The sequence below is a fragment of the Aotus nancymaae genome, unplaced genomic scaffold (genome assembly GCF_030222135.1).
Source record: "Aotus nancymaae isolate 86718 unplaced genomic scaffold, 86718_ANA_hifiasm-v0.15.2.pri h1tg000003l, whole genome shotgun sequence".
Lineage (NCBI taxonomy): Eukaryota > Metazoa > Chordata > Mammalia > Primates > Aotidae > Aotus > Aotus nancymaae.
Genome location: NW_026988414.1, coordinates 8,970,251 through 8,995,000, shown reverse-complemented (window position 1 = coordinate 8,995,000; position 24,750 = coordinate 8,970,251). Strand labels below are relative to the sequence as shown.

Below are 24,750 nucleotides of genomic sequence, written 5' to 3'. Positions count from 1 at the left end.
CTCCTGAGTAGCTGGGATTACAGGCACGCGCCACCGTGCCCAGCTAATTTTTTGTATTAGTAGAGACGGGGTTTCACCATGTTGACCAGGATGGTCTCGATCTCTTGACCTCGTGATCCACCCGCCTCGGCCTCCCAAAGTGCTGGGATTACAGGCTTGAGCCACCGCGCCCGGCCTAAGAATTTGTTTTTAAAGTGGCCTAATGTAAACATTCTTTTGTGTTATCTTTTTTCTTAAATTTATGTCAGTTCTTTTTTTGCAGGTGTTTTGGTCTTCTCCTTAGTCCAGGAAAAGACGTACGAAATAGTGACATGCACTTATTAGATTTGGTAAGCATTTCTTTTTACTGGAAAGTTACATACTATTTCCTCAGTAAAGGTTGTTTGACCTTTTCTCATCTGAATCTAATGTTAAAACGTGTTTGTAAAGGTGATCTTGTAAACTATAAAAAAATATACAAAGATAAGAGAATTTCCTTTTTCCTGACTAGTGATTACAAGTCTGACTTTGGATAAGCCTTAGTTTCTTACTGTGTGGTGGTGATAAAATTCTTGTTTAACTGTTTGAGTACGGTTGATGTGATAATCAAAAGAGGAAAATTTATTAGAGAATTATATATAGACTGTCATATGTTTTACCAATAGTAGGAGTTAGTATTATTCCCATTATCTGAAAATCTTTATTTTTAAAACTAAAAATTAAATGGTGGTAATTCACTTGAAAGAGGATTTTAACATCAGATTTAGGTTGTGAATTTCCTTAATGTTTATATAATTTGATATGATTCATAAGCATTTACATTTAACTTCAGGACAGCTGCATAAATAATTGACACATTTTTTAACCATAACTGTAATCATTCACGTACACTTATCTGATCCTCTTCCATATTCTTATATTTTCGCAGCTTCTGGTTTTTAAAGGCAGCATGATGGTGGTTAACTGTTGTTCACTCACTTTGGCATTCAGGCTTATTTTTACTCTTTTGCTAGGAATCTATGGGCAAAAGTTCAGATGGAAAGTCCTATGTTATTACTGGGAGCTGGAATCCAAAATCCCCACATTTTCAAGTTGTAAATGAAGAAACTCCTAAAGGTGATACAGATTGTTGACATCATGAACAGAAATTTTAGTCTCGAGAAGATACGCAAAACTAAAGACCGTCTGTTTGACCAATATCCAGTGTTTACCTAATTCTGGTGAAACCAAATAATTTGAATAGTTCTTGAGTTTATTATTAAATTTGACCTATAAGCAAAGTACCATTTTTTTCTCACGTTTCCATCTTCTTTTTAATTTTTTCTTGCCCTCTTCCTTTTCTTTCTTTCTATTTATATGTTTATTTACTTAAAGACTTCTAAGTTTTATTTATTTTTATAGAGAGGTAATCCATGCACATAAATGTTTAAAAATTTCAAAGGATTTATAGGGAAAAGTGAATCTATCACAGTGCTCTGGGCTCCTTTCCAAAGGAATCACTGTTAGCAGTTTCTGGTGTAGCTTTTCAGATACTCTGTGCATAAAGTATCTGGGAGATATTTCAGTGCTCTTTGAATGACATTTAATAGTTGCATAATATCCCATCCTGAAAAGGTAATTTGCTTAATAAATGCCTGTTACTGAGCATTTTTTCCCTTCAGTTTTTTGTTATTAATAACACTATAGATAAATGGTTAAAGGATATAAACAGACCCATTCACATACCGTTGTTAACCAAGTTTAAAAGTTGAGGATTCTGAGTGTTGATGAGGGTTGTATAAAGAAGTCATATGCCACTTTTGCAGAACAATCTGGCAGTACAATGTTGTTGTTTTGTTTTGTTTTTGTTTTAGGTTTTTGTTTTTTGTTTTTGAGATAGAGTCTCACTCTCACCCAGGCTGGAGTGCAGTGGCATGATCTCGGCTCACTGCAACCTCTACCTCCCGGGTTTAAGTGATTCTCCAACCTCAACCTCTCAAGTACCAGGGACTTCAGGCATGTGCCACCACACCTGGCTAATTTTTGTATTTTTAGTAGAGATAGGGTTTCACCATGTTGGCCAGGCTGGTCTCAAACTCCATGCTCAAGTGATCTGCCCGCCTTGGCCTCCTGATGACAGCTTTTGTATGACAGCTTTTAGTTTTTTTTTTTTTTTTTTTTGAGACGGAGTTTCGCTCTCGTTACCCAGGCTGGAGTGCAATGGCGCGATCTCGGCTCACCGCAACCTCCGCCTCCTGGGTTCAGGCAATTCTCCTGCCTCAGCCTCCTGAGTAGCTGGGATTACAGGCACGCGCCACCATGCCCAGCTAATTTTTTTGTATTAGTGGAGACGGGGTTTCACAATGTTGACCAGGATGGTCTCGATCTCTTGACCTCGTGATCCACCCGCCTCGGCCTCCCAAAGTGCTGGGATTACAGGCTTGAGCCACCGCGCCCGGCCGACAGCTTTTAGTTTTAAAAGCTGTAAAGTGTATACTACTGTCACTTACTTTAAAAGAATTTTCAATATGGTTTTTTTAAAAAAACAGTAATGTGTCTAATTACATGTTTAATTGATGGTTTACTTAAGTGTCTTGAAAGTTTATAATAAAAGTAATAACTTTTATGAAATCTGTTGTTTTTTTTTTCTTTTACGGAATCTTATGAGCAAATGTATTTGTCTTTTTGATTTACATCTTCAACCTCTCTCTTTCTTTGTTTAGATAAAGTCTTGTTTATGACCACAGCTGTAGATTTGGTAATAACAGAAGTACAGGAGCCTGTTCGATTTCTCCTGGAGACAAAAGTTCGCGTTTGCTCTCCTAATGAAAGATTATTCTGGCCCTTCAGCAAACGTAGCACTACTGAAAATTTCTTTTTGAAACTAAAACAGGTACTGTATTTTTCTATTGCCATAGAAGGGGGAATAAGGAGAAATCACTTCTGAGGCTGATTTCTAAGCTCTCAGATCTTTAAGCAGTCATGTGTACTTTAAATATATTAAGAGGAAAAATTATCTTTTTCTTATTTACCCACCTATTTATCATTTTCATTGCTCTTTGTTTCTTCCCAAAGATCCACATTTCCATTTCGTTTCGTTTACTTTCAACCTGAAGAACTTATATTAGCATTTCTTTTAGTGTAGGTCTGCTAAAGATGTATTCTAGGTGAAAATGTCTTTTTTTGGCTTTCATCCCAGTAGGATATTTTCACTTGATAGGATTCTGGTTGACTTTTTTTTTCTTTCCTTTAAAGATGTCATTCCTATTCTTCTGGCGTCCACTGTTTTTGTTTTTTTTGTTTGTTTGTTTTTGAGATGAAGTCTTGCTCTGTCACTACCTGGCTGAGAGTGCAGTGGCGCAATCTTGGCTTACTGCAGCCTCCACCTCCTGGGGTCAAGTGATTTTCTTGCCTCAATCTCCCGAGTAGCTGGGACTACATTAAGTGTGTGCCAGGATGCCTGGCTGATTTTTTTTTTTTTTTTTCGTATTTTTAGTAGAGACAGGGTTTCACCATGTTGGCCAGACTGGTCTCGAACTCTTGACCTCAGGTGACCCACCCATCTCAGCCTCCCAGAGTCCTGGGACTACAGACATGAGCCACCATGCCCAGCTAGCCCTTCCATTGTTTTGATAAGTCAGCATTCATTTTTGTTCCTTTAGGTATAATGTGTCATTTTCCTCTTGCTGCTTTTAAGATTATTTATCTTTGGTTTTCAGATGTTTAACTGCAACATGACTAGGTATGGTTTTCTTTCAGTTTATCCTGCTTGTGATTTGCTGGGGTTCTTACATTTTTTAATTTAGGCTTTTTTTTTTTAACCAGATATGGGGGATTTCTTCAACTTTTTTTTCCTGCCCATCTCTCTTTTCTCTGATTCTGGGATTGTAATTATATATATTTTAGAGCTTTTTATATTATCCCACAGATCTCTGAGGCTCTATTTTTTTCCCAACCTTTTTTCTGTGTTTTCTTCAGATTTGATACTTTCTATTAATATGTCTTAAAGTTCACTGATTTTTATCAACTTCTAATCTGTTAGAGTCATTCAGTGAATTTTTTTTTTGAGACGGAGTTTCACTCTTGTTACCCAAGCTGGAGTGCAATGGCACGATCTCGGCTCACCGCAACCTCCACCTCCTGGGTTCAGGCAATTCTCCTGCCTCAGCCTCCTGAGTAGCTGGGATTACAGGCACGCGCCACCATGCCCAGCTAATTTTTTTGTATTTTTAGTAGAGACGGGGTTTCACCATGTTGACCAGGATGGTCTCGATCTCTTGACCTCGTGATCCACCCGCCTCGGCCTCCCAAAGTGTTGGGATTACAGGCGTGAGCCACCGCGCCCGGCCAGGAGAGATTCTTAATCTGTCTTATTCACTGACTTATCCCAAGTACATGGAACAGAGTAGTTCTCAATAAATATATGTTGAGTTGATTTTATTTACATACAACTTCTATTTTCTATTACGTGGACTGAAAGTGTTGTATGTGGGCTTACTTGAATATACTTATTTTGATAGCAGTAAGAATTTTGATTCTAGTGTATCCAAGTTAGACCTGTTGGGTATATTTAGAAAAAGGAAATAAGCAGAGCAGAAATAGACATTTCTTTCCAGTGTTGTCCTAAGAGACAGAAAGTAAACCTGAATTCCAGCACTATTCTCCTAGCTCTTCATTGTAGCGGGAGCAGAGGATTAGCACAGGGTCATCATCTAGAACTTGCGTTTGGAGTCAGAGCACATGGATTTTACCACTAGCTTGTTAACTTTGAGCAAGTTCCCTCAACTCTCTGAGTCTCAGTTTACTAAATTGTAATTGGCAGCATAATAGAATCATCCTCATAATGTTACTGTGGCATTAAATGAGAAACTGTACAACATGCTTAGAATAGTTCCCAGTACATAGTAAGTTCTCTGTACGTATTTGCTGTTATTATTGAGGATTATAAATCTCTGTGAGACACCAAATTAATAAAAAAGCACTAAGTGATGAAATCAAAACAGCATTGATTATTTAGATGGAGGGTCAGCGCCAGTAGAAGAACGCTTCAGAAGTTAAACCAGTTTACAAACATCACTTTGAAAGTTTACAGACTAAGAGAGAATGATCTTTAAAAGTTTCTAGAAGGGCCGGGCGCAGTGGCTCACGCCTATAATCCCAGCACTTTGGGAGGCTGAGGCGGGTGGATCACGAGGTCAAGAGATCGAGACCATTCTGGTCTACTTGGTGAAACCCCGTCTCTACTAAAAAATACAAAAATTAGCTGGGCATGGTGGCGTGTGCCTGTAATCCCAGCTACTCAGGAGGCTGAGGCAGGAGAGTTGCCTGAACCCAGGAGGCGGAGGTTGCGGTCAGCTGAGATTGCACCATTGCACTCCAGCCTGGGTAACAAGAGTGAAACTCCGTCTCAAAAAATAAATAAATAAATAAATAAAATAAAAGTTTCTAGATGGTAAATAGAAATTGTGCATATATATTTTATTTTATATATATGTATATATATATTACTAGTCTGAGAGTAGCTCTGTAATAATTTTTAGTAAAAACTTGTATTAAAAATGTTGTTTAGAGTTAGAACCTTTTAATCTTATTTTAGTGAACCTAAGAGTCCCCTGATCTTGCATTTCCTTTGACATATAATGTTATACAACCTTGGATTCAAAGACTGCATAGCCTTACAAGGTTTTGTGGTTGAGTATAGAAGAATATATCTTTCTATGGAAACAAATTTATTTAATTTCATTTATTTTATTTTTTTAATTATTTATTTAACTTTAGGTGCATACTATATCTGGCATTTCTCCCCATGTTATCCCTCCCCACCCCCACCCCCACCCCCCGCTGTCTCTCCTCTACCCCCCCAACTGCCCCCAGTGTGTGATTAATTTCATTTTTTAAATTTATTTTTATTTTTAGCAACCAGAGTGAGAGCTGCATGTTAATTCAATGTAAGACTTTTAAATTATTCTCATATAGTATGTTATTCAAATAATAGAATAACTCCTATTAATAACTTCTTAAATTTTTTTTTAGTTAGGATAAAAAATGACTTGACAGAGAAAACTAGCCAAAAAACATAACTAAGATGCAGCCCAGTCAACTGCACTGGACTCTTCTGTTAAGGCTACAAACTAAACTTAAGCCAAGTTCCCAATATTTTCTTTGTGAAAAGCAGCAGTGTGTATGTGGAAGCTGGGAGGAGAGCAGGAAATTCCTAATAATCTTTTATTTTTCTCCTTATTTGGATAAATCTTTGTGTTATGTGGGGGTTTGGGGGAGTGGTAGGAAGTGGGAAAAGAGAGGTAGAATGGGAAGAATTTGAACAACTTTTTGCTGTGTTAAAGTATCTAGAACACTGTTAATCTCACTCCTTGTAACTTAATAAATAAATTTATTCCCTCTTTTACATTCATGGCATTAAAAAGTAATAACAGCTACTGCTAATTGATGTTCAACTGTGATCATCACTGTCTTGACTCCTTCACTTTTTAAAATCTTTTTTTTCTTTATTTCACCAAACCCTTAGATTTCTTTTATAAACCAAATTATTCAGAGAAAGAATCTACTGTTTTCTATCACTGAAATGTGATAAGTATCTATGACAGAAAAAAGAGATATTTATTTACTTTGAAAATAATTTAGAAATAAAAACATCTTTAAAGGAGAAAAAAAACCCATAAAACATACAGGCAAATTTGTATTCCATGAGCTACTCAAACCCTCACACTTGTTCACCAGTCTGTAAGATGAAAAACTCTCTTCCAAAATGTATTCAGCCACCAACAATGATGTTATTAATAGGAATATGGATCAATTTCACAAAGAAGCCAGTGAATCCCATTATAGCAAATCCTATTGCTGTTGCCATGGCAATCTTCTGGAATTCTTTTCTATCAGGTTTAGTGCATCTTTTAACCAGCCAAATGGAGTCCTTTACAAACTGCTGACTTGGCTCAACAAACTGCATTACCTGATCCATGACTGCCTGCCCAACCGCCACCTAAAATGACAGGGACACATAGCACTGGACCACTTTTTAAAATCTTACATAGTTTTCACAGCGATTCAATGAGGATAAATAGTATTTTCACTTTTTAGATGTGGAAACTGAGATCCAAAGATATTTAAAAGTAGATTTTGTGGGATGTTATGTGAACAAAACATATGTTTAAGCCTTTTAAAAGTCTCAGCCAGGACACTCTCTACAGAAACATGCTACTTTTGTCTTTTCATCTATAAAAGTAGTTTTAGGATTTATTGAAATTAAACATAAAATAAATTTTTAATCATTTTCAGTTCTACTTAGACTGAAAAGGAAATAATGCTACACAGAGCAAATTTTAAAAATATGCAACAAACAGCAATTTTGTTTTTTGCTGCCAGTATGGGAAAACAATATGTAAATGCTTTTTAAGACGTGTGTTTAAAAATTGATTCTTTTTCCTTTCACTAAAATAATCTGGTGACTCAGCAACTCCTTTTTATCCTGGAAGCCTTCCTGTCTGTGAGATTGTTATATTAAGACAGCGTCATATTAGAGAAGAAACTTTAAAAATTAGTAGAGATGGGAGGATTGCTTTCTTAGATTTAAATTTTCTTATACCATTTACTGAAAGAGGAAGAAAATGATCTCATGAGTAGATTTTCCAGCAGTGACATAAGGTGAACAGAAGACCAATTAAGCCTTCTCAGAACTATAGAATAATAGAATTTTTATTGCCAAATAAACTATAGGGGTCTTAAAATCTTTCGTAAAATTACTGTTTTATAAATGAAGAAGCTGGTATCTGAAAGACTTAAGTGGTGTGGCCAAGGTTGTACAGATAACTAGTATAACCAAAACTGGATACCTGGGCTGCTTATTTTAATTTGCTGAGACTGTATACCTCTCAAGATAAAAATATCCAGATGCTTTCTACTCCACTGCTAAATTGAGAGGTGTGTGATAGTAGGTTGTTACAGTATTTCTGATGGGAAGTGTGATCACTTAGTTAAGGTGGTGACTACTGGATCTCTCCTTTGTAAAAATAGAGTTTTTCTTTACATTTAGCAAGTAATCTTTGGGGGTGATACTTTGGCAACTTGCAAATATCCTGTCCTCAACAACGTCTTTTTTTTTTTTCCTCACTTTGCTGCCCAGCCTGGAGTGCAGTGTCAAAAGCATGGCTCGCTATAGCCTTGACCTCCTGGGCTCAAGTGATCCTCCTGCATCAGCCTCCCAAGTAACTGGGATCAAGGTGCACCACCATGCTTGGCTATTTTTTAAATTTTTTATTGAGATGGAGTTTCAGCACATTGCCTAGGCTGGTCTCAAACTTGAGTTTAAATGATCCTCCCAACCTCAGCCTCCCAAAGTGCTGAGATAATAGGTATGAACCACTACGCCCAGCCAACAACTTCTTGACTAATGTTTTTAGTATCCGTTGGTGATACTTACCTGAATCACTTGAATTCATTCACATATTTTCAATGATAATTTGACATTACAAAAGGATTTTCTTCTTTTTGAGATATTTATTTGCATGTATATTATTTATAATAACAGTAATATATTTATTTGCCTTATCTTTATCAAAAAACTAAAAAAATCTTGCAGTTAATGATAGAATTATTGGGTGAAATTTAAGATTTTATGGAACTTCTTTTTGTCCTTTGAATATGTTTCAGTAAGATAATAATAAAATAGGTACTGTTTAAAAATTACTTGGAATAATTTTTCATTGTGGTTCTGTTACCATTTGACATATAGTTAGGTTCATTTGTTTCTACTTATTTTAGTTTAGGGGCTTGGGGTTTTTTTTTCCTTTTTATTTTTTTGAATATGTAAAATACTTATAGAAGTCATAATTATATAGAAATGTATACTCAGAATTCCTGCTTCCATTTGTATCGCCTTATCCTCATACTCATAGATAACAGTTATTATTAGTTTCTGATTTATTATCCCAATTTTATTTTTGTGAAGATAAAATTGTTTATTTTTAACCTCCTTCTAAAATAAAAATTAGCATACTACATATATCTTGTCCTATACATTGCTTTGTAAACTTAATATATCCTGGGTATCATTCCAAATCAGTACATAGAGAGTTCCTCATTTCCGTTTTAATGGCTATTTAGTACTGACTTGTTTGGCTGAACTCTGGGCTTTTCAACCAGTCGTCTGTTGATGGACACTTGGACTGGTTTCCAGTCGTTTGCTATTCCGAATAATGTTGTAGTGTGGACTCTTATGTATGTGTTATTTTGATTTTATGAAAATACATCTTAGAATAGACTCCTGTTAGTATAATCACTGGCACATAAGGTGAATATATATATGAAATTGTTATATTTGCCAAATTCCCTTCTATAGAGGGTGTAACTATGGACATTAGCAGAGTATGAGAATACCTATTTCTCTGCAGGCTTGTCGAGTGTATTGCCAAACTTAAGGATCTGATCAGTGAGGCAGTGATAGTTTTAGTTTATCCTCTGCCTTTTTTTTTTTTTTTTTTTTTTTTTTTTTTTGAGACGGAGTCTCGCTCTTGTTACCCAGGCTGGAGTGCAATGGCGCGATCTCGGCTCACCGCAACCTCCGCCTCCTGGGTTCAGGCAATTCTCCTGCCTCAGCCTCCTGAGTAGCTGGGATTACAGGCACGCACCACCATGCCCAGCTAATTTTTTTTTTGTATTAGTAGAGACGGGGTTTCACAATGTTGACCAGGATGGTCTCGATCTCTCGACCTCGTGATCCACCCGCCTCGGCCTCCCAAAGTGCTGGGATTACAGGCTTGAGCCACCGCGCCCGGCCTATCCTCTGCCTTTTTAATGTCTAAGGTTGACTTTTCTGTGAATTTTCTATTTGTATCTTTTGCTCATTCTTCATTTTTCTCTTTGATTTTGGTCTTTTTCCTCTTTATTTTTAGAAGCTCTTTGTATAGTCAAAAGGAACTTATGTCATGATGATTCTTTTTGGGTTTGCCATGCAGTTTGTTTTTATGTCCTTGAATTATCAATATTTTCTTTTAAAGTTTTCTCGATTTGGGAATCATAGTTAGAAAGGCTTTCTTAACTCTCAAGTTACAAAAAGAATACACTCTTCTGTTACTCTTCTATTTTATACTTACATTGGTTTCATTTTACTGCTTTTAGATCTCTGATTCATTAGTATTTTATTCTGATGTACTCTGGTATATAGCATAAAGTATGGATTTAATTAATCTTTTTCCAAATGAATATTCTCTTGTCCCAACAGCATTCATTAAAAACTATTAACTTTTCTACTTGGTGATTTGAAATGCTACCCTTATCATGTATGAAATTTCTATGTGTGTTTGGACCTCTTTCTGGTATTTATGTTCTGTTCCACTGGTCTTGCATTAGTATCACGCTGTTGTAATTGGGTATACTTTATGTTTATTTATTTATTTTGAGATGAGGTCTTGCTCTGTCACCCAGGCTGGAGTACAGTGGATCTCGGCTCACTGCAGCCTCCACCTCTCAGATTCAAGCAATTCTCCTACCTCAGCCTCCTGAGTAGCTGAGGTTACAGGGGCACACCACCATGCCTGGCTAATTTTTGTGTTTTTAGTAGAGATGGGGTTTTACCATGTTGGCCACGCTGGCCTCGAACTCCTGACGTTAGGCAATCCACCCATCTCGGCCTCCTAAAGTACTGAGATTACAGGCGTGAGCCAGTGCACCTGGCCATATGTAGATTATATAATATGTTTTAATATCTGGTAGGGCCACCTTCCCTCCCCAAATACTCCTTTTTGTGGGTTTTCCTGAATTTCCTTACTTGTTTATTTTTCATATAAACTTTACGTTCACCTTGTCTAGCTCTGGAAAAAAAAAACTGGTGTTTTTCATTTGTTTGTCACTCTGGAGTGCAGTGGCACAATCCTGGCTCACTGCAACCTCTGCCTCCCAGGTTCAAGTGATTCTCCTGCCTTAACCTCCGGAGTAGCTGGGACTATAGGCACGTACTATCACGCCCATCCAATTTTTTGTATTTTTAGTAGAGATTGAGTTTCATCATGTTGGCCAGGCTGGCCTTGAACTCCTGACTTCAAGTAATCCACTTGCCTAGGCCTCCCAAAGGTCTGGGATCATAGGCGTGAGCAACTGCACCTGGCCGGTTTTTTGTTTGTTTGTTCGTTTGTTTTTGAGACAGAGTCTTGCACTATTACATAGGCTGGAGTGCCATGGAATGATCTTGGCTCACTGCAGCCTCTGCCTCCTGGGCTCAAGTGTTCCTCCTGTCTCAGCCTCCTGAGTAGCAGGGACCATAGGTGCTCACCCCTACACCCAGCTAATTTTTTGTTTTTGTTTTTGTTTTTTTTTTTTTTTTTTAGAAGAGGCAGGCTTTTGTCTTTGTTGCCTAGGCTGATCTCAAACTCCTGGGCTCAAGTGATCTGCCCACGTTAGCCTCCCAAAGTGTGTGGCCTCCCAAAGTGTTGGGATTATAGGCATGAGCCATCACACCTGGCCACTACTGGTGTTTTTATTGGGGAAAATTGACATCTTTATGATGTTGAGTCACCTTATCCAGAAACATGGGATGTCTTTCCATTTATTCAAGTTCTATGCTTTTTTTGTCTTATCAGAGTGCTTTTAATTATTTTATATGTATATAATTTATGTATATTTCGTAAATATACGTAATTTAAAAACATGTTTAAATTTTATATATAATTTAAAACCTATGTTTAAGTTATATGTATAATTTAATGTATATTAGTTTTACATTTAACATACATAACTTAAAAAGCTTTTTACTATAGAAAATTCAAACATACACAGAAATTGTAAAATAGTATAACAAATCCCTTTGTACTATTACCCAGCTTCAACAATTAACATTTTTCAGAGATAGATTTTTGACTTACAGATTTGGTCCAGTCATTGAACAGATTTGGTCCAGTCATTGATTATATCTGACTTCAAAAGGTGGTATGTGCTTTGGTCACTATGACTTACGGAAGAGTTTCTAAGTGGACCACATTGGTTTGTTTAAGATAAAGAGCTATTGCTGATCTTTGAACTATTCGGATACCAATTGTCTGATGTTTCAAAGAGCAATTTATAACAAAACAAAAATTTTAAATTGTTTCATATCAAAGTACAATTTTTAAGAGTTAAAAATCATTATAAATTTAGAATGAACATGTGTCAAATATTCTAATTAATTAATAATTATCAGTGTATTAATTAATGAGAGAACCAGAAGTGTGGCAACAGTGATTCTGAGTACTTAAGGAACTTGAATTTACATGGTGCTTCCTTTCAGAAAAGAAATGTTACTGGTTAATGTCCTATAGGTAACCTTTGGGTTATATTTTCTGTTGTACAGAAATCATTTGCTTATCTCCTGTATACAAATCTATAGGTTAACATGTAACTTAGGAGTCTGAGTCCTTAATTAATAGTAACTAGCTAAGTCAAAATGGCATATTCATCTAGAAAATTAAGTAATCCCTGGGTGGACATATTAAACCAAAGTTGGCAAACTGAAGCCTGTAGGTCAAACCTGCCCTGACCTAAATAAAGTTCTGTTGGAACACAGCCAGATTCACTCACTTAATTGTCTGTGGTTGCTTTTGCATGGTAAGGACAGAATTCAGTAGTTGCAACAGAGACAGCTGGCTCATATATTTGGCCCTTTACAGAAAAGTTTATCAACTTCTTTATTAAACAGTGCCTCCGATTGAAAGAACTTGAAAGAACTTGTTGCCACTATCTTGGCCTTACCTCCATGATAGGTGTAATTTTTCTTAAAAACCCAAATGTACATTGCAATGATAAAAATCTGTTCTGTCTGATATTTCCATAACTAATGAACATCTTATTCCCCCATTTCCCTTTCTGTGTTTTTACTTCGGTATGTATATATTTCTTTATGGTATAGCCACCTTTCTAGTTTTCTCTGTACCTTTTTCTATAGCTCTCCCTTTTCGTTTTTCCCTGTATTTCATGCTGCTTTTTTCTTCTCCTTACACTGGCTGTAATGTGGAATGTTAATGTACTTACTTACAATATGTATTGTAGTGTAAAGTTTTATATTCCGGGTTTTAAAGTTTTAACTTAGGTCAGTTTAAATTATATTTTTGCCTCAAAGTAAAACCAAAATACAAATCAATTGGAGTAATCAGAATTTTTGTGGTTACTGTTGATGTACTCCCTGCCATTTACCTCCCCATTGTCCCACCCCAACTCCAGGTTGTAGCTTTCAGTTTAAGGAAAAGTTATCTACATTGTTATAAGCAAAAGGAGTGGGGATAAAACACTGAAATATTAAAAGTAAGAGAATTTTCTTAAAGTTTATGTTTTAGAATAATTTAAAACCCCTTTCCATATAGTTTTATATAGGAAACCTTAAAGGATACCTTAACTAATTTTGGAAGATACAGAACTGTTAGCTTTTTAGTTGACACTGGCTAAACATTGGTAGTTGGATATTTGACAATATGGTTTGAAGACAAATTGCAAAACTAGAGTACTGCTCAGTAAATGCCCTATTTTCCCAAGGATTTTAAGATCTAAACATATACTTTTCTATTTTAAAAAGTTACATTTAATGTAGATATTCAAAGAAACATAATTTATTCTCACATCCTGTATGAAATCAGAGGTAGTGCTTAATTTAAAACATAATTAATTTTACTGCTTAATAAATAATATTTTTTCATCCTCAAGATAAAGCAAAAGGAGAGAAAGAGTAATACTGACACGTTATATGAAGTTGTATGCTTGGAAAGTGAATCAGAAAGAGAGAGGAGGAAAACTACAGCTAGTCCTTCAGTTCGCCTTCCACAGTCTGGATCGCAGAGTTCAGTGATACCTTCTCCTCCAGAAGATGATGAAGAGGAAGGTAAACTGTATAGATAACTTAATTTTTACTTGGGGGTGGAGAACCATGCAAACTATTAAAATTGTATTGGGGATTGATAATGTGATATGGCATTTATAATTCATTTAATGAATTCCTTATTAGAGTCTACTATATGTAAGTAGCTGTGGGAGATTTAAAAATGATTAACATTGAGCTTTCTTTAAGATACTTGTAGCCCAGTTGGAAAAATGAGATTTATAATTAACTCTTTTTAAACAATTTAGTGCTAGCTTGGTGTATTAGTACTTTTTTTTTTTTTTTTTGAACAAATTTGAGAAAGCTTACACCTAAAGAAATATTCCTCTCTCAACAGATTCATTTTGCAGAAACGAATTCACTTTGCCAAAATGTGGCTTTCACACATGACCCTTTCACCAAATACATTTATAAATATAAATCTTTATATATTATTTTGTTTCACACTGATAATTAAGAATCCACTGGTTCTTTGTTTCTGTTTTTTTTTTTTTCCTGGCTAAATCTATTGAATTAATTTGTCATTCTCTATTAAAAGATGTATTACCTTTTAATGCGGCATGAAGGAAAGGGGGCACAGGAAACATGAATGTTCGAGAGTCATTTTCTAATTTCTAACTTAGTACCAGGGCTTCAAATTTAATGGAAGAAAAGCTTGTTACAATATAAGGTTATGGGAGCCATGTATCTATATATGAAGCTCACAGGAAATGTTCTGGAAATTCATACAGGAGAATTTGGTTTTCGTTGTGGGGAATGTTGTGGGGCATCATAAAGAGTCGTTTTTGAGTTGGGACTTTTAAGTGCAAGGAGAATCTAGTAGGCATTGGAGTTATTTGGAATTTCTAGTTAAGAAATTGCATTAACAAAGGCATGGGGATGGCAAGAGTGATTGATTTGGTTAAATGAAATATGTATCCATGATTGTATGTACTTTCTTAAAGTTTAGAGTAAGCACTGACTTTCTTCATGTTTAGAGTGAGCACTGAGTTTCCAATACCTACTGTTTGCTATAACTCCCATTGCCCTTATGATTAATCAACTTAGTATCATTTATTAGTAATACTAATGGCCACCAGTTACTAAGTGCTTAATATGTAGTAAGCAGGCGCTTTATTTATATAATGTTCAGGATAATCCTGAAAAATAGGATGTATTACTATCCTCATTTTGCACATAAAGAAATGGAATCTGGCTGGGTGCGGTGGTGGCTCATGCCTGTAATCCCAGCACTTTGGGAGGCTGAAGCAGGAGGATCACTTGAGGTCAGGAGTTTGAGACCAGCCTGGCTAACATGGTGAAACACTATCTCTACTAAATACAAAAAACTAGCTGGGCATGGTGGCGCATGCCTGTAATCCCAGCTACTTGAGAGGCTGAGGCAGGAGAATTGATTGTTACCCAGGAGGTGAATGTTGCAGTGAGCCAAGATTGCGCCATTGCACTCCAGCCTGGGCAACAAGAGCAAACCTCTGTCTCAGAAAAAAGAAACGGAATCTCAGGAAGGTGAATTTGCCCAAGGTTACACAGCTAGAAATTGGCAGAGTCAGGATTTGGATGTAGGTCTATGAGTCCATAGTCATAGCTGTAGTCTATCATCATCTCTTGCATTTAGTTCACATAAAGCATTTTTGAAGTACAGAAAAAGCACATGTATTGTTTTTGATGTCAGAGATGCAGTTCAGAGTCTCCCTGCAGAGCCAATTTAAGTCATATGTTCTATCTCAGAAAGGTGGATTGTTTCCACTGTTTGAAGTTGTCTGTTGTATAACTGTCACTCTTGAGATTTGTAGTTTCTCTTCTAGGTCAACCCTGGTTAAGATGACAGAGTGAGTAAAAGTTTACATAACTCTCCTCTCTTAACACTCAGCAATTAAAACAAAACAAAAAAAATTTGAGAAAGACACTATTATGAAACCAGAGAATGCTCAAATCTTCATACCATAGATTTTTAGGAATATTTGCTGGTTGTAAAGAAATCTGGACCCAACTAAAGGTCCATCAGGACTGACAGCAAGTTTTATTTTATAGCGGACATACTTTTTTTTTTTTTTTTTTAATTTTTAGGGGGTTCAGAAGGCCACTACTGATAGTTCTTAACTAGGGAGAGATAAGGACTAATGGCAGTGTGTACTCCATGGGGAAATCATTGAAGACTAGAACATAAGGTCTGTGAAAGAAAGGAGCATGTCTGCTTTTGCCTTGTGTTGTTTCCCTAGTGTATACCACAATATCTGGTATGTAGTAGGTGCTCAATAAATATTGGCAGTATGGGGAACCCTCTAGGATCCATTTTTATAGTGAAGAGTTAATAACAGAGGAGAACTGGGACTAAAGAAAACTATGTAGCCATGCTATCTTTTAATTCTCCCTAACCAAATGTACCAACCAGGGAAACCAGTCCTGCTTTGATCTGTTTGCTTTGAGGAAATAAATGATTACATTTCTCCAGAGAAGCTTCTTACCCATAAGACATTTGGCAGAAAACCAGCCAGAATGATGTTTAGAAGCATCATTCTGAAACTAAGATGCCTGGATCCTACCCCTACCTTAGGCAGATGGGTTCTTAACATAGATTTTAAATTAGTGCTACCCAAATTTATTGAAAGTATCCAAAACATGAGAGAGAATTTTGTAAGATAAAGTCTTCCTAATATATTTGAAGAAATGATCATCCCTTCCAAATTTTAGTACATTTTTCTTTTTTATTTTTTTGAGACAGAGTCTCACTCTGTCACCCAGGCTGGAGTGCAGTGGCACGATCTTAGCTCACTACAATCTTTACCTACTGGGTTCAAGCAGTTCTCCTGCCTCAGCCTCCTGAGTAGTTGAGACTACAGGCGTGCGCTACCATGTCTGGCTGATTTTTGTTTTCAGTGGAGATGGGGTTTTGCCATGTTGGCCAGGCTGGTTTTCAGCTCCTGACCTTGTGATCTGCCTGGCTTGGCCTCCCAGAGTGTTAGAATTACAGGCATGAGCCACCACACCCAGCAGATTTTAGTACATTTTTCATAGCCACCTTTCCCCAAAGAGTTGTATTTAATATATTGGTGTTTCAGTGAATAGAAAATTACTTGAGAGATTAGAAAGCAGGGCCAGTCTGGCAAGGTAGTGAGGTTGGGGACATTTACCTTAGTGCTCTTGAGCCTTGTTTTTTTGAGATGGAGTCTTGCTCTGTCGCCCAGGCTGGAATGCAGTGGGGTGAACTTGTCTCACTGCAACCTCCGCCGCCTGGGTTCAAGTGATTCTCTTGCTTCAGCCACTCAAGTTGCTGGGATTACAGGCGCCCACCAACACGCCTGGCTAATCTTTGTATTTTTACTAGAGGTGGGGTTTTACCATGTTGGCCAGGGTGGTCTCAAACTCCTGACCTCAGATGGTCTGCCCGCCTTGGCCTCTCAAAGTGCTGGGATTACAGGCATGAGCCACTGTGCCTGGCCTAACCTTTCTCTTCTTTACCTTATTCATCCATATACAGAAGATTTCTCATATTTGGTTTTTCATCTTCTGTGTCTCACCAGCAAAACTGATGATAATGTCCAAGCATTATAATACAAAGAAGTTCAATAAGAAGTATCACAGATTTCTGAGTTTTTAAAATTAGTACTTTTCAGATAATTGCTGTCTCTATTTAGGATGCAGATTCAACATGTAGTCATTAGAGATGTAAAAATCCAAATTTTGTTTAGGCAAGTTAAACCAAAAAATAAAAACAAACCACTCTAGAAAGAGCACTGGTGAAGACAAATGGAAACAAGTACTGTTGTAACCCAGTTAGTGGAATTGTAAATCGGTAGAACATTTGGAAGTCAGTTTTCAGAAATTTTCAGTATTCTTAAAAGTATGCATTTTTCTTAAACTGAGAAAGTGCATTTCTGGGCATATACCTGATGAAAGCAATGAGATATATTCATCCTGATTCTGTTTGTAGCAAAAAGTTAAAAACTCCCCAAGCGTCCAACAAGAGGATTAAGTAGGTATCTTAGTCCATGTTTATTCTCTGCTTTCATTATGCTTTTCAGTTCCTCTCATGCCTTGATCAGTGTCACTTTTTTCATTGTCTTCATATCTTACAATCTCTCACTTCTGACTTGAATTTACTTTTCTTAATTGAATTAAGTTAGAAATGATTCATTTTGGTCTTTTAAAGTTCGTTTTTGCTTTTTAAATAAATTAATATTTGCCATTTTAGAAAATTTAGAAAGTCATAAAAATATAAAAGAGCAGAAAAAAATACCAATCATAACTCCATCACTCAGAAGGAATAATTGTTAGTGTTTGGTATACTTTATACCAGTCTTTTCTGTTTTTTAACATAGATTAGATCATAATGAAGATTAAGCTCTTTATATTTTTTATTTTATACTGTATTTTTCCATATCATTTATATTAGTCCATTCTCATACTGCTAACAAAGACATACCCGAGGCTGAGTAATTTATTATGAAAAGTGGTTTATTTCGTTTTTTGTTTTTTTTTTGAGATGGAGTCTCGCTCTGTTGCCCAGACTGGAGTGCAGTGGCACAATCTTGGCTCATTGCAAAATTTATAAAGAAAAGACACTTAATCAATTCACAGTTCTGCAGGGCTGGGGAGGCCTCAGGAAACTTACAGTCGTGGCAGAAGGGGAAGCAAACACGTCCTTCTTCACATGGCAGCAGGAAGAAGAATGAGTGCCAGCAGGGGAAATGCCAGATGCCTATAAAACTGTCAGATCTCATGAGAACTCTCTTACTGTTATGACAACAGCATGGGGGGACCACCCCCATGATTCAGTTACCTCCCATTGGGTCCCTACCATTACGTGTGGGATTATGAGAACTACAATTCAAGATGAGATTTGGGTGGGGACACAGAGCCAAACCATATCATCATCATGTAAATGTAAATATCAACCTGCAGTTACATTATGTACATATAATTTCTTCAACCATTGTCTACTCCCACTGTTGGACACTTAAGTGATTTGAAATTTTTTAACGGTTTTAAATAAGACATATTTTTATGCATAAAGCTCTTTGCTTTGAAAAATGAGAGAAAATACCATATTTTGAATCCTTTAGTTTTATAATTAAATGGCTCCCTTTTTTTTTTTTGGAATTGACATAATGTGGACCTATGTGGAAAAGAAAAGAGAATTAAAGAGGTTACAGCATTTTACCTAGAACCATTTTTATTTTCTTTGTAATTATCCATAAATACTAAAAGAGAGAAATTATAACTTTATGCTCCCAGTAAAGTCTTTCAAAATTGACTCTTAACATTATAATGTTCTTCTGGCTAGCATAGCCACCTCTGTTACCATTTTTGTATGTTTTGTTTATTATAGATAATGATGAACCTCTCTTGAGTGGATCTGGTGATGTATCCAAAGAATGTGCAGAAAAAATTCTGGAAACATGGGGAGAACTGTTGTCAAAATGGTAAGTTATGATAGAATAGTTCTTTTTATCTACAGTTCTTATTTTATGGGTGGAGAATCTTGCCTAACTATAATATTCAATTTTGGAACCAATAATAGAAACCTAAATATGAGGTTTGCATTCTGTGATCTATTTTAGAGATTTATATTAGTAGTAGTAGAGAGTTGAAATAAATTTTCAGAATATCAGGAACCTAATAAGTTCTCATTGCTGAAGAAAATATTTATCCAAACATGGAATTCATAGAATAAATAAGAAAAGTATCTTTTATATTGAAGAGGTTAGGAACCACTGAGTGGTTGAGATAATACACAACAGTCAGTTTAGAGGATGTTCACACAATGCATAGAGCCGTTGTAGAGATCCCAGGTAGGATTTTTCCCTTATCTGTGGTAAGTACTAAGAATGACAGAGCAAAGTGACCTAAGCATGGTATATATTACCTGCTCTATCAGTTACTAACCCTTAAAAATTCCTACTAACACTTGAAAAATTTAGGAATTTCTCATCAGCTCAAGAAATGGTTTGACAACAGTGTTAAGAAGCACTATCCTATAGGCTGTCTAAAAAGAATACATTGACTTTAGGCTGGGTGTGGTGGTTCACCCCTATAATCGCAGCCTTTTGGGAGGTCAAGGCGGGATCATTGCTTGAGCCGAGGAGTTCAAGACTAGTCTGGGGAACTTGGTGAGACCCCATCTCTGCAAAAAATGAAAAATTAACCGGGTATGGAGGTGTGCACCTGTGATTCCAGCTACTCTGGAGGCTGAGGCAGGAGGATCACTTGCCCCTAGGAGTTCAAGGCTGCAGTGAGCCATGATTATGCACTGTACTCCAGTCCGGGTGGCAGACTTGAGACCCTTCCTCAAAAAAAAAAAAAAAAAAGAAAAAGAAGAAACACCAAACAAGCAAAAAGAATACATTCCTTCTCACGCCTGTAATTCCAGCGCTTTGGGAGGCTAAGGTGGGTGAATCACCTGAGGTCAGGAGTTCAAGACCAGCCTGACTAACATGGTGAAACCCTGTCTCTACTGAAAATACAAAAATTAGCTGGGCATGGTGGTGCACGCCTATAATCCCAGCTACTCAGGAGGCTGAGGCAGGAGAATCTCTTGGACCTGGGAGGCGGAGGTTGCAATGAGGCAAGATTGTACCACTGCACTCCAGCCTGGGCAACAGAGTGAGACTCTGTCTCAAAAAAAAATACATTTTCTTCAGATATTTATTAACATAGCCACAGATATTCTGGTAAGTCAGCTTGGTGAGACATTTATACAGTGTCCTTTCCTCCTTGAGTAGGATGCCAGTATATGCTGAAAAAAGGTGAGCTTAGAAGTCATCTGAGCACTTCTCTATTTCTGACATTCTGGTTATTAGGGTTGTCATATAAACTCCCTGTGGACCTGTTGCCTTCAGGTTTGACTTTTCTTGAAAACTTTAACTGTTGAAGTATTTCACTGCATTGTTAGAGTAAAGTTGTGTCTCAGAATTTTAAAGCATTATGTCATGCCCTTAAGGGATAGGACTACAAATCGGCATTATCTGCTTTTATGTTACTCTCACAGTGCTTTACACTTTTGACAAAACACTCTCCACATTGGAAAATGTCAAATGTGTACAGGAGAAAAAAGCAAGCTCAAGCATGGTTTTTCTTTACATAAGTTGTTTTAATAAATGAACTCTGCAAAAACCCCCAGGGTTCTCTTATATTTTTGATATTTCTTTACATCAGGAGACAAAACTTCTGGTGGTCTTGTCACAATTACATTTTCAGTTCAGTGAATTTGGAGTGTTTTGGCTGCTGCTGGCAGGAATTTTATCTGTATAAAAGGTTTCTGCTCTAAAACAGAAATGTAATTGAATTTTGACATGGTTACATAATAATATAAAATCATGTAGATATAGCATTAAGACTCTAGTTAGATTTTATTACATGAAGCCCTTAGCATCTTATACAACAGCTTGGAATTTGTTTTGCTATCAAGCTTTGTTATTCATTTAATTAACATGTCTTTCCATTCCCTCAAATGTATTTATTGAGTTTCCATATGTCTCTACTATTTTTACTTGTTTTAGTCATGTCTTCAGATATAATAACATAGTATTTCTTCTTCAGTTCATTACATCATTATTTTTTCTTATTATTGTATGTGTTCTATAGATATATGTTTTGTGGATAAGCAGCATTTTAATGGAATTTTAAAGCCTGGTAGGCCTGGTTTAAAATTCTGCCTCTCCTACTTTTAAGCCGTGTGGTCTTAGACAAGTCACTTAACTCTTCTGAGTCTGTTTCTTCATTTAGAAAATAGAAGTCTATAACCTTACCATTTGTAATTATTATAGATTAAAAATAATAGATGCCATGATTGTAGTTGGAGTAACAGAAAACTAATGAATTTGCCATATTTTAAGCACTGTGCTGTTATGTGCTCTATTTCACCTGTAACAACCTTATAATGTAGTATCTTTTTCATAGATGAGACTGGTTCATAGGTTAAGATATTCTAGTTAGTAAATATCACAGCCAGAATTTTTAACACAGTCAAGTCTGATCCCAAAGCTGGTTTATTTGACTCTACATTAGATTTTAGTGGTAGTATTAATAGTATCTTTGAGCTCTAGTTCTCCACATTGATTTTAGTGTGGCTCTTAGTGGATAAGAGAACTAATGTCAGCATAAAATAGGATGTTAAGTTGGATAAAGTTAGTATTATCAATGAGATGAAATTATTCTGAAAGTAATTTTATCAATGTAAATTAAGCTAGTAAGATTAGCAAACTTTCTCTGTAAAGAGCCAAATAATAAATATTTTAGGCTTTGCAGGTTAATAGTCTGTCACAACTACTCAGTTCTACTATTGTGGTGCAGGAGCTATCGTACACAATACTGACAAATAAGCATGGATTTATTTCAATAAAAGTTTATTAACAGAAACAGGTGGTGGGCCCAGTTTGGCCCACAGACCATAGCATACTAGGGATTGAATTAGCAACAGAACTGTGTCTGTTTTCTCTGCTTATAACTCTTCAACTTTTATATAATGTTTTTATCTAAACAAGAACAAAACTATATTGCATTGTCTATAGCATTTGCATTAAAGTACCAATGTCACAGAACAAAACACTTTTAAACGTACTGTGCAGAACTCTCATAGGATTCTTTGAACGTTTTGAGAAAAATCACAGGCCTTTTTAGAATTTGATAGTGGTTATTTTGTATCAGTAACTTCTGCTTACATCTGATGATCACGGAATCTTTTTTATGTCAGGATCCTGCTTTATTGACTCAGTAATGGTGGCTCTCAAGTCACAAACCAGCTGCTATGTAACAGGTAGAACATTCATTAGTCTTAAGAGTTTGAGGACTACCTCAGTCATTTAATTGACCACCCTGAAATTTTTTCTCCATCTTTAAAACTAGAGATACTATCATCTACCTCTGGTGGTGGTTCTGCATATATAAGATACGGTATACAGAAACACTTTGTACATGTATACCACCATTTCAAGGCTAGTTTTGTTTTCCCCATTTTATAGGTGACATAAATGTAGTCGAAAGATTTTGGTAACTTGTAGTGATAAAGTAGTTCAGTGGAAATGTTATTAGCCACTGTAAACATTCAGAAAACTTATTTGAAGGAAGGCATCATAAAAACTGTTGGAAACATACTTGAGATATTTTAACTTAGAATATCTAAGTATACAATATTCTTATCATTTTTTTTTCTAGACAAAGTGTCTGTCACCCAGGCTGGAGTGCAGTGGTGCGATCTATCACTGCAGCTTTGAACTCCTGGGCTCACGCAATCTTCTTACCTTAGCCTCTCAAGTAGCTAGGACTTACAGCTATCATGCCCACTAATTTTTATTTTATTTTCTGTAGAGACGGGGTATTCCTATATTACCCAGGCTGATCCTGATCTCCCAGGTTCAAGAAATCTTCCCACCTTGGCCTCTCAAAGCAGTGGAACTACATAAGTTACCGTGCCCTGCTGACCACATGTCAGTTTTGATGTAGAACCAGATTCTTGTCTTATTACGTGTCCACTGTTGGTCTTCTTTTTCTTTTTTTTTTGAGATTGAGTCTTGCTCTGTCACCCAGGCTGGAGTGCAGTGGTGTGATCTCGGCTCACTGCAACCTCCACCTCCTGGTTCAAGCAATTCTCCTGCCTCAGTCTCTCAAGTAGCTGAGATTACAGGCATGTGCCACCATGACTGGCTAACTTTTTGTATTTTTAGTAGAGACAGGGTTTCACCATGTTGTCCAGACTGATCTTGAACTCCTGACCTCAGGTGATAACGCCCACCTTGGCCTCCCAAAGTGTTGGGATTACAGATGTGAGCCACTGCGCCCAGCCATCTTTTTTACATAAACCCTAGACATAGAGCATCATCTATGATTTCCAGTTTTGCTCTGTTTTTTTTTTTAGTAGAGAAATAATTTAAAGATATTTAAGAAGCAGTTTACAGAATCTATGTGGATTTTTATTTTCTTCTACACAGTCTCATGGTTATCTTGGCCCCATCTAATTCAGCAGCACTTTTTTTTCTTTATTGCCATGTTTCCTTGTCACGTATTTGTAAGCCATTTAGATAGACTTTGATAAAAGTAACACTCTTTAGAGAATCTTCCTTTTATGATTTATGGTTTATGGGTTTATTTTTAGGCACCTCAACTTGAATGTGAGACCGAAGCAGTTGTCATCCTTAGTAAGAAACGGTGTTCCTGAAGCTCTTCGAGGAGAAGTCTGGCAGTTGCTAGCTGGCTGTCATAACAATGACCACCTGGTAGAAAAATACCGCATTCTCATCACAAAGGTAAGGGGGTGATAATTCAGCTTCAGCATTAATTCTTTTAGATATTTGTGATGAAAAAATCGTTGTGGTTACTTGACTTACAAGAATTTTTTTATGATTCCTTTAAGAATAGAACTGTTAATACTTCTGGCTCTAAGATGTTTTTTTCTGCTGCACAAAGGAGAAGTTATAGTTTTTTCTCCTTGATTGATTTCACCTCAGAGGACAAAGGTATCTTCTAGCCCATTGTATATTTAGATTTTTTTTTTTTTTACTATAATTTACATTCTTAGTCAAACCACTTTGCTATGTGATGTGTAAACATTTTCTTTTGATTATTTTAATACTTTTCACACTTGACAGAAATGTGTTTTTGGTAGGGAAGGCTTAGTTTCAGTTTCTGCAATTGGGAGAAAATAATTCTATAACCTTATTATAGAATTATATTCTCTTTTTAGCTCATTCCTCTAAATTGAAAAAAAATCCTGATTTTTATGGTGTTCCCCCTCTGAAGTTCGTGCATTCCTCGAGGTTTTGCAAGCAAAGCAAGAAAAACGATTTCTTGTACAAGCACACTAGGATGTAAAGTAATTTTCATCCTTTGTGTTCATGTTTTCAGTTTTAGTTTTAGTTTTCTCAAATTTCTCAAGTGTTCATCTTTAGGAAGCAGTTTCTCCAATAGTGTGCAAATCCTAAACTTGGGTTGTGAATGGATTCCTC

The 24,750-nt window shown here is 36.3% G+C and overlaps 2 protein-coding genes across 5 annotated transcripts in view; one reads left to right on the top strand and one right to left on the bottom strand.

Annotated features, from left to right (window-relative positions):
• Positions 1 to 24,750, top strand: part of RABGAP1 (RAB GTPase activating protein 1) — a 174,271-nt gene that overhangs the window by 64,189 nt on the left and 85,332 nt on the right. For all 4 annotated transcript variants that reach the window (XM_012458174.3, XM_064378169.1, XM_012458173.3 and 1 more), the window contains 6 exons: positions 263 to 329; positions 993 to 1,095; positions 2,682 to 2,851; positions 13,639 to 13,813; positions 19,140 to 19,233; positions 23,901 to 24,051. In XM_012458174.3, the coding sequence (XP_012313597.1) occupies positions 263 to 329; positions 993 to 1,095; positions 2,682 to 2,851; positions 13,639 to 13,813; positions 19,140 to 19,233; positions 23,901 to 24,051 (760 nt within the window). The remainder of the gene's footprint in view (positions 1 to 262; positions 330 to 992; positions 1,096 to 2,681; positions 2,852 to 13,638; positions 13,814 to 19,139; positions 19,234 to 23,900; positions 24,052 to 24,750) is intronic.
• LOC135274756 (protein transport protein Sec61 subunit gamma-like) lies at positions 6,677 to 6,957 on the bottom strand. The gene has a single exon (XM_064375742.1). It carries the CDS (start codon positions 6,935 to 6,937, stop codon positions 6,731 to 6,733), a length of 207 nt encoding a protein of 68 aa, XP_064231812.1. The 5' UTR covers positions 6,938 to 6,957; the 3' UTR covers positions 6,677 to 6,730.